Raw genomic sequence first — 10,127 nt, 5'->3', positions numbered from 1 at the left:
GGACCGCGCCTGCTCCTTTCCCTCCGGGAGCCAGATTGGAATGGCTGCTTTTGATCCCATTTGTTACCAAGCCTGGCATTTGTTTTCCATTTTATAAACGCTTCCCTTTAAATAATTGTCCCTGTTAACAGCGTATACCTTTCAGCAGCCCTCACTGCGCTATAAATAATCTCGATGAAGATGCAAGGATATGACTTTCACAAGATTGGACAATTGATTCAATCTGTGACCCGCGATCGCGAATAATATTGGAAGGCTATTTAAACAGATGAAGGCCTAAATTGTCTTGCTTGTATCTGAATTAATTTCTCATTCATCATCATTATGAAGTGATTGGTCTATTCAAGCTCTTCAGCCTGCTGGAACGGAGCGGGATTTAAATGAGATTGTAACACGATTTAAATGCTTGCCGACTTTAACGAGGCCAATTGAGCAGCCGCAATAAATACAAATATTTTTCTAAACAGCCTTGTTTTAAATAATTACTTAATGCTTTCATGTTATTTTTAAGTGGCAATCTTTCTCGCCTGCTCCTACTCAGAATATCACACATACTTATTTGCTGAGAAGGCGATTTTGGAAACTACTTGGTGTTTTTGTTTGCTTTGTATACTGTAACATGCTTTGTGTGGTTTTTTTGGTTGGTTCCCCCCCCCCTTGGAGTCAGCGTTCCTGGGGTGGACAAGCTGGCACTAATGGTGAGCTGGGCCTTGCTTTCGTCCCAATGCAGTCTGATGTGCTTGCCCCTGCAGAGCCTGGAAGGAGCTCAGAGATGGAAGAAATTTGCCGTTTGGACCAAGTCACTTATCCAGACACATTTTAGCTGGATCTTGCAAACGAATCTGTGCCATTGCATGTACAAATGACACCCCGAAGAGCCGCATTGTTTCTGATTTGTTCTGATGACCATCATCATCTTGAAAGAATCAGAATTCCAGTTTATCCCAAAGGTGTCCCTTAGGAAGTTCACTCTGCAAGCAGCTTGGTTCCTGTGTAAGTGACAGAAGTGGATGGAGGCGCTGAGGTTTCTTTGTTAGAGAGGGAAGTAGCACAAAAAGAGAAACTTGCCACAAGGAATGGTTTCCAGGGTGTGTGGGGGGGAAGAAATCCCAAATTTTTGCCCTTCTAACCTTCTCTTCTCCCTTCGCTTCTCCACAGTTACTGACTCCTTCTCCGCCCTCTACCACTCCGAGGTGACTGTGCACAGAGAGGGTGCTGAGAAAGCAAAGCTCTTCCCAGTCGGAGCAGGCCACCCGTCTGCCCATCCTCATTCTCCACAACTCTCTGCCATGACACCCACACTTTCCAGCCAACATATGGCGTCGGGTGTTTCCTCTCAGTCAGGGAATAATAGACGCAACCGAGCGGGAGAAGTCTGGGAACAAAAGAATCTTCTAAACTTTCAAAAAGGGCTTGGGGGTGGCACACTAATTGCTGCATTCGGGAAGCTCCCCCTGGGGTGACCAGCTAGAGTCATGTCCCCCTGGGAGGCCTAGAGTGAGAGGGTGCATTCAGAATCCCTTCTTCTGCCTGGATAGGATGGGAGGTTGCTAGATGACTAGGATGTGCAGGTGCAGGGTCAGCCTCTAGAAAGGCGAAGCCCATATATGTGGCCACTAGAGAAAGCATTTTTGGGACAGACCACATTGGGGGACACATCAAACTGCGGACCAGGAAGAAATAACAGGAATAGGGGTGAAGGAACCAACAGATTTCCTACTTAACTGGGCAATTTAATGCCAGAGTTAGGGAGCTGCTGCTGGCCAGAATCATTTCGTTTTCGGAGGCTCTGCCGAGCTCATCCTCTTTATCCTGTTGTTTAAGATGAGCATTATCCCAAACATATGCAGTGCAATCAGTTTGGTCACACTTACAAGAACACGCTTTAATAAGGCAATCAATCACATGTTAACAAGCCGCCGACGGCCCGCGCCAGGCACACACTTAGGCAGCGGGGCGGCGGGTCCTGCCGGGCCGGGCGGACCTGGACCAGGCACTAGACCTTGCTCCCGGCCCACCGGGCCAAAAGGGTCAGAGAGTTGTGAGGCAGAGAGTCCCGACTAAGGTGTGGAATTCTCTGCAGGCAACTACGGAATGTCCGACCTAAAGTGGGAGAGGGCGGGGAAGCAGGATCCCAGAGCTCATAGCTGCATCTGTGACTAACAGCTGTTGAGACCCGGGGCCTCCATTTGCCCACTTCTGAAATGGAAGTGATATGGGGCAAAGCTGAGTAGAGGCAACTAGAAACTTGAAAAACGAAAACAACACCACGTCAGGCCCTGTTGTCTGGTCTAGCCCTCTGGCTTTACAGGAGAAGAGATTGAAGACAGTCAGAGGCAGTGCCTTCTTCATGGTCATCTCACACCCTTCCCCCAAACACATACTGCACCAAAATGGAGCCTGTCAGGCCAGATAGGGTTGCCCAGTGTGGGTGGGCTTGGGCTGAGTGTGTTTTTATGAAAGGGGGGAGGAGTGGAGGTGGTGCCTAGCACCAAATCGCAAACCTTGGCAAAAGGGAAATTTCATTATGAAGTAATGAGTAATTCCTCCTGGCAAGATGTATTGTTATATCTTCCACTTCAATTTGGAGGAAGAGAGGCTCAATTACCCAGAAAATACAGTCAATTAAAGGCTGCTGATTGGACACGAGGCCGAATCATCGATCTTGTACTTTCCAATATTGCTGCAGACACCTCATTTTCCCTCCCCATTAACTGAAAATACGCCTGGCATTACAGAAACCCGCAGCCCATTTACCTGTCGCAAGCAATCTTGGCCTGACATGGAACAAACTGCAAAATTTGCCAGGTTTTGGCACCCAGGAGCTTCCCAGAGGTGGAGGGAGCGCACAGGACTGGTGGGGATGGGGGTGAGATGCAGGAAACCTAGGTGCCAGGATTTGCTTGAGAGGGCAGGGGCCACTGAGTGCAGGAGTGTTTGCTCTGGAGCCCAAGGCAGGAGGGAGCCCCCACCTGCTGGTGGAGACATGAGCAGAGAACCCTCAGCATTCAGCAATCCCTTGGCCTCCCCATCTTGCTGAGGGCACCCATCACTCCCCTGCTTGAGTGGGACTCCAGAGCGGCCAGGTTTGGCTCAAAGGGGTTGGGGTGAACACTGTGGGTGTCCCCTTGCCCTGGTCCACCTAGAATTCCATCCTAGGGGTGAGGCCTCAACCTGAAATTTGGACCCTCTTACCCCAATCGGGAGTTCCCCCCTCCTTCCCTCCTTACCCTCCCACCCTCAGATGCAGACACAGCTTGGCCCTGGAACCCAGCTCTCTGCAAAGCTCAAGCTCCTCTGCCACAGCCCCCCTAGCCTCCATGATGGATTGGAGTAGATTCAAGACACACAGAGCCAGCAGCCCTGGGACCCCTTTCTTCAAAGGGCTGGAGCAACTGGAGGAATAACCACAGAGGTGAGCCTGGGATGGTTCAACCATGGAGAGGTAGACCATCATGCACAGAATTGAGGAAACACACACCCCAGAGTAGCTCAGAGCCTGCCTTCTCCACCCAATGTCCATTTGGAGCCATCCAATACCCAACAGGGGCCTGGGGACTCTGTGGATTCATCTCTTTGGTCCTTCTGTACCCAAGCCCATGATTGCTGAACTAGAAATTAAAAAAAAAAAAAGCCAACGTGCTGCCTTTTGGCAAAAAAATAAAAATGCTGAGTTGAGAATCATGTCCAGCTTTTATTGCAATATGGTTAACAAATCATAACAGCAAATTCTTTGGGCTCGAAGGATAACCAAACCAAATCAGATTCATTCCCTACAGAAAGAAGCACTCCCTCGCATTGTGGGTGAAGCTTGCTTTAGGGGGTACAAATTCTCCTCTCCCTCAAACACTGACTGCAAGAATGAGTGTGGGAGTGGGGGTTGACCTCAAACAAATCCTGGTGAAGGGGAGAGACAAGGTCCCCCAAGGCCAGAAGGCTCCCGGTGGTGGTAGCTTAAAGTGAAGCCCAGTGGCAACTTCTAGAAAAACGGGGAGGAGAATGAGAAGAAGGATGTAAAATGCCAAATGCAAAGGGAAAACCTAGAAAGCTTCTGGTGAAGTGAACGTGTAAGGGGCAGAGGATGGAAATGGTCTCTCTAATTTGCCGCCAGATACGGAGGGAGGTGAGGTCCCCACTCCCTAAGCTCTTCCCTGGGCGCCTTGTTAACAGCTCAGCTCTAGCTCGGTGGCCAGCCGTGTGGTGATTATTATTATACATTCAACATTCAAAAACCCTCTTCACACACATCACTTGCTAATCAGGGTGTGCACTGGGCTCTGGAGAAGAGGCCTGGCCTCCCACAAGCGGCCAAGGGGCCCTGGAGCAGCAGCAGCTTCCCTGGCAACGTCAAACAAAAAGTGTGTGGGGATGGGGGTGGAGTTGCAAGATGAGATGCCGCAAGAAGCTGGGAGGGAGGAAAGAGGAGATCAGGTGCTGGTCAACCAGAAGATGCTGTGTAACTGAGGCTCCAGGAAGGTGAGAGAGCCCCCAGGTTCCGAGCCGAGTGGCAGGATTCTCTGTCGTAGTAAATCATCTCAGTCTCTCCAGTAGATGGCTGGGTTGCCATCCACGAGCCCCTTGCCATACCTTGGAAAAGCTCGCAAAGATTAATCTCTACCTGCTCTGCATACACAGCATTTTGTTCGAGGAGACAGCAATTTCTCTTTCCAGTGCACCGGCTTGGCCTTGGCAGGAGGGAGCAGTCAGTCCCCGATGAGGAAGGGGTGTGGGGTGGGAAAGGGGCTAAGGAGCTGGATATTATCGGTTGTTGTTGCTAAGTTTTATTTAGCTTTGGAGCCACGGCCTCAACCTGGGTCAAGGGCGGTAGGTCCAAACAGCAAAGAGCGGCTGCCCCAGAGGACGCTCTCTGAGCCTCTGCTTCCGGATCCCCTGTCCTGCTCCCCAAATGCGCCGCTTCCCAGTCCTCCTACCCTCGAGACAGTGTCTTTCTGGTCCTTTGCCGCCCTTTGCCCTCTGTGTACTGGGTTGGGAGGGGCGCTGGCTGAGTCCCCGGGGGGCCCCCACGGGCGTCCTGGAGCCGGTAGCCCGCGGGCGGCCCCTTATCTGGTGAGGGGCACTTCCTCCCTCTGGTCCAGTGCGACCGAGGAGGCCTTGCTGAGCACGGAGGGAGCGAAGGTGAGGAAGGAGTCCGAGCGGGAGGTGGAGGCACAGGTGAAGTCCGAGGCGGCGGCGGCGCTGGCCCGGGGCGCCAGTCCGTTGGCCGGGCCGCTGTGGCAGGCGAGGCACGAGCACGGGCCGCCGGCCGAGGCGCCCAGTCCGTGCGCCGGGCCCGGGTACAGCGGCGGGTGGCGGAAAGCGCACAGCAGTTCTGGCCGCGGGTAGGGCTGCGAGAGCACGCGGAACGTGTCGAGCGGGCGCAGCGGGCCGCTGAAGGGTGAGGCGGCAGCAGAGGCGGCGGACGCGGCGCCCAGGCCCACGGGCGAGTAGTAGGACAGCGGCAGGTGCGACGGGAAGGGGTAGGGCAGGCCTCCCGCGGCCGCCGCGTGGCTCATCATGTACGTGTAGAAGGCGGGGTCGGCCGGGTGCGGCCACGTCATGGCCAGCCGCTGCCGCTTGTCCTTCATGCGCCGATTCTGGAACCACACCTGAGGGAGGAGCCGAGGAGATTTGGCCCTGGACCTGGCCCAGAGGCCCAAAGCCCAGAAGTCCTGTCCCACTGCAGGGGACAATGCCCGCAGCCAGGGAAGAGCCAAGGCCGAGACCTGCAGGGCGGGAGATCCCACCACCACCATCTGGAGCCAGAATCCCTCCACTGAGAGGTTCAGGAAGTGACTCCAGTCCCTGCCCCCTGTCCCACCTTCACTCTGGGGTGCCAGACTCGGCGTGGCCTGCAAAGAGTGAGAGGACTAGGAGGCTGGTCAGAGGTACCACGCAGTGATTCCCTGAAACTCATCCCTTCCGTCCACTCTCGTTTGGGGCACTTCCTTTTCACCCCCATAGCTGAAAGGCCCTTGGCTTCGGACAAATTGGAGACTGTCTTGTCAACCAGAGTGCCACGCTGACCCCCATCCTATTTGGCTAAGAATTGGACAGGTCATCTGCATGGCAGCAGTGCCTGCCTAGCGATGGGTGGGGGGAGTCTACACCGAGTGACTTGCTGCACCCAGCAAGTCACTTGCTTGGAGGTCTTCGGCTTTGCTGCCAGGTGGCAAGGAGACCCCAGCCCCATATTCCTGGCTCGGCTCAGGGTGTGTGTGCAGTTGGCATTTACTTCCTTCTGCGTGGACACCCCCCGCCCATGCATACCTTGATAGTGGTTTCCGGCAGGTTTAGGGCGGCTGCCAGTTCGCATCTCCGCGGCCTCGATACGTAGTTCTCCCGGTAGAATTCCTTTTCCAGCCGCGCGATCTGCTCCCTGGTGAAGGCGGTGCGGTAACGGCGCATCTGGTCACTGGCGCTGCAGGACAGGGTGCCCTGCGAGCCACCCCCTCCGCCGCCGCCGCCGCCGCCGCCGTTACTCTTGGAGGCCTCGCCGCTGCGGTTCGGACTGCCGGCCAGTGCGTCTGAGCCGGACCCTGTGCAGGGAGCCCAGAATACACGCGTGCACACACACACAGAGACACAAACGCCGCTGATTTGGTATGCATGGGCTGGAGGCCTGGGGTGTGGGCGCGAAGCGGAAAAGAAACACCCCCACCACCTGGCTCAGTCACTGCCCCTGCTGGGCTGCTGTAGACTCCGGGGATGAGGAAGGGAGGGTAGGCTTGCCATTCTCTTGCGCGCAGGAAGCGGTTGGGGACGCCCTTGCCCTCCAGGATGCTGGTTGGGAGCCCTGGTCTAAGGCCTCCTGGGTACAGAGGCCCCCAGCCGCCCTCCACCCCCACCCCCGCCCTGGGGCACAGGAAGGTGCAGCGTCTAGCTCACTGTTGGCAGATGTGGGCAAGGCAAGTGTGCTCATGTCCGACAGGCATATCAATTGAAGTGAACCTGTGTGCGGGAGTGTTGTGAACTCTGGGTCTTAGGGCCTTGCTGGGTGCCAGGCAAGCACCTCGTTTCCTTGCTCATCTGTGTGCCAGGCTGCCAGTGCAGGGTTGGGAATGAGTACTGGGTTGCTTGTACTGCAGGGGTGGTATAGGAGTGCATGTTTGAGTATCCTGTTATCATAGCATATTGGAGTGGTATTCACGTTGTTCTGAAGGCATATTATGGTAAAAGTTTGGTTGAGTGGATAAGGTGGTAAGTGTTGGGTTTGGGTGTGCTACAAGGTGTTGGCTGCCAAGGCCAAGGGGTGGTCTTTCTTCCCTCCAAGGCCCTTCCCACCTACTCCCACATCCTTGTGAAAGAGTGTCTTCTAGTGGGTTGTAAGGCCTTGACAGGCAGAGAGCGGGTGGGCTCTCTCTTCCCATCTTCCACCCCCTTGAGGGGGATTATTGGCAAGAAGGAGGAAAACTCCCTTTTGGGCTATTCATCCACCCTCCCCAGCCGTTCACCCCCTCCCACTAGCCCCTGGTTGGGAGGGGTTCTCCAGTTGAATCAGTGTGACAGCCCGCCCCCCCCCCCCCGCTTTGGGCGTACCCCAGGGAAGGGCGGGGCTCCAGCCCCCTGCAGCTCCTTTTCCTTTGGATGGATAAGTAGGACTAGGAAGGACAGGGGAGAGGGGAGGGCCCGAGCTCTGCCTTTTCAAATGCAACCGGAGACCAAAGGCAATTAGACCATTGGGACCATTTCCGACCTGGCGCCACCGAGCCCGGGAAGTGACAAGGTAATTTGGACCTCTGACCGACGTGCAAACTAGTCGGAGGGCCGCAGCACCCGGGCCGCCCCAGCCGGCCCGGATTTTACGGTCCTTTATGGACTCCAGGCTTCCGCGCCTAGATGCGCGTTACACCCCGCCAGCCACAAACTGCCGGGACCCGCGTTTGATCTGCCCACGCCCCGGGGAAGGTGTCTTCCCGGCTCAGTTGAAGCATTCCCTCAAAACACTGGGGGGTTAGGGGTGCTCTTTGAACCCCCCTCAAGCCCAAGGCTTGTGTCTCCCCCCTCTCCCAGGGTACAGCTGTTACCCTCAGTCCCGCCAGTGCCAGAGTGCAGAAGGAGACCCCCACCAGGGTGCATACAGCAGGGGAGAATCTCTCAGGTGGCTCCCCCCAGCTACCCTACCCTGGGAGAAAGGAGTGTCTCCCTCCCGGCCTGAGCTGAGGCGTGGTGGGAGGCCCGGGGAGTGGAGGGGCGCGGTGGCTACCTTTGCTGTGCTGGTACTCGGCGTTCCCGGTGGCGCAGTCCGGGGTGCAGCTCACCTCGATTTCTTCATAGAAATCCGACTCTGTATCCGAGCTGCTGGGTTGCCCCTGGCCGGACAGGCTGTCTGCAGAAGGGGCCGGGGGACCCGGGCCGAGGACGGCCGCCCCGGCTGCTCGCGGTTCGGCGCCCGGGCCTGCCGCGCTACCACCTAATCCGTCGACCGACTCCTCCTCCGGGCCTCCCCCGCCGCGCTCCCGGGCGGCGGGAGGGCCGGCCCGCGGGCTCAGGCAACTACGGGGTACCATCTTCTCGGGCGGCTCGGGCAAAGGGCTGCCCACGGCTTCGGACAAATTGGAGACCCTCTTGCCAACCAGGGTGCCAAGCTGACCCCCATCCAGAAACATAACCATGTCCTTTCGGCTCTCCATTCCGGGGCTCTCCGGAGAGAGGAAGCCCCAGTGAGCACCTAACCCCCGGCTCCCTGGGTCCCCAGTGGCCGGACAGGTCTTGGCTGCTGGAAGGAGAAAGAGAGGCCGGGAGGCAGGGCGGGCGCGGAGCGTCCAAAGCGAGATGTTGGCGGTGACCGCGGCGGCGGCGGTTGGGAGCTGGGGTCACCTTGTGATGCGAGCGCTTCTCTGTGCCGCACCGCCTCTGGGAGGAAGCCCCATTGCCCTCTTCTTTCTAAGCTGTCATCCTCTCGCTGCAATCGTCATTACAGTACCGCTGGTGACGCCACTCGGCGAGCGCAAGTGGATAAATAGAAACGTCTGCCACAACGAAGATGAAAGGAGACCCGCAGCTAATGGCTCGGCAGTGATGCGCCAGGTGTGGGGCTCGCTCGAATGGGGAGGAGAGTGTGAAAACAGACAGAGACACAAACACTGAGAGAGGGAGACACCCAGGCAGAGGGGATGCAAATGGAATTCCGCAGAAAGAAAAGAGAGCTTAAGGCGCGGTCAGTTCCGCAGGGCGGCGAGACTTGGTCATCGAATACGCTTTTGATTTTTTTTTTAATTGTTGTTTTGGCTTTTGTTTTCTTGGTGCCTTGATGTAACACTAATAAGAGGATCCTTAACTGCATTTTAGAAGTTTGAAGGCTGACCCACAAGCTTCGCTTGTCTCGCCATTATTACAGCTGCCCTTGGTGAGCTAACCTGATACGGGCCCCGAAGTCTTTTTACAAGCTACCGGAAAAAAAAAGTACCCCCCCCCCCGTTGTCTGGCGAGCGTGAGCCTGGAGTGTCCTTTCCTCTCTCTTCCTCCTCCCTCCCCATACCCCCAGCTGGTCCTTCCTCCTGGGAGCCAAGAGAACTTTGCTGTTTTCCTCCCCCAAGGGGCTAAAGACAAATGCCTTAATTTTTTCCCCCCGAAGACCCGCCTTGGCTGCTGACTCAGTGTTCACTGATTTTTTTTTTATCTCCCCGCCCCCCAAACCAGGTGACCTTAAGCTTTCCACAGCCCAGCTTGATAGATCTCGAGGTTGCTATTAGAAGAAACCGCTTTCCCGTTTGCTCGGACCTCGCCCGCACTACAGGTATGTGGGGTGGGGACAGCGTCTGAATCGCCTTCCCCCCCCCCCCCGTCTGCATTTTAAGCTATTTATTCAGAGTCAACGAATTCTCCCGGAAACAGGTTTCTGCAAGTGAGGAGGCCCTGGCCAGTGCGGCCCCTAAGGCGGCAGCGGCGCCGGAGGCCCCTAGTAAGGTGAATGCTTTCGCTCGCACCTGGAGATTTAGCGCAGGGGTTGACAGTGCCTGAGCACAAGGCTTTGAGGTTCGCAGGGGTTTGACTCATAGGACCCCCCCCCCAGCCCCTGCCCGGGGACTGCAGTTTTCCGCTCCAAAAATGGGTGGCGCTGGGGATAGAAGAGAGAGAAGTCACAGAAAATGCCCCCAAGGAGCAATTGGCCCGGGTCTCTGTGAAAT

At 56.2% G+C, this 10,127-nt stretch overlaps 1 protein-coding gene across 1 annotated transcript; it reads right to left on the bottom strand.

The window, feature by feature from the left end:
- Positions 1-5,060: 5,060 nt before the first annotated feature.
- EVX1 (even-skipped homeobox 1) lies at positions 5,061-8,630 on the bottom strand. The gene is made up of 3 exons (XM_049894528.1): positions 8,204-8,630; positions 6,268-6,536; positions 5,061-5,606 (listed from the first exon to the last, which is right to left on the bottom strand). The coding sequence occupies exons 1-3, from the start codon at positions 8,628-8,630 to the stop codon at positions 5,061-5,063; spliced, it is 1,242 nt and encodes a 413-aa protein (XP_049750485.1).
- Positions 8,631-10,127: the final 1,497 nt, after the last annotated feature.

The sequence above is a fragment of the Elephas maximus genome, chromosome 8 (genome assembly GCF_024166365.1).
Source record: "Elephas maximus indicus isolate mEleMax1 chromosome 8, mEleMax1 primary haplotype, whole genome shotgun sequence".
NCBI classification, from domain to species: Eukaryota; Metazoa; Chordata; class Mammalia; order Proboscidea; family Elephantidae; genus Elephas; species Elephas maximus.
The sequence above is the reverse complement of the archived record's forward strand: the minus strand, read 5'-3'. Positions and strand labels throughout refer to the sequence as shown.

Excerpts from the sequence above, each read along its gene's own strand:
- EVX1 (XM_049894528.1), bottom strand. The coding sequence starts at position 8,630 with ATGGAGAGCCGAAAGGACATGGTTATGTTTCTGGATGGGGGTCAGCTT. Across the intron at positions 6,537-8,203 it reads CGAGTACCAGCACAGCAAAG|GGTCCGGCTCAGACGCACTG; the intron begins GTAGCCACCGCG and ends CTCCCTGCACAG. Across the intron at positions 5,607-6,267 it reads TGCCGGAAACCACTATCAAG|GTGTGGTTCCAGAATCGGCG; the intron begins GTATGCATGGGC and ends CTCCTCCCTCAG.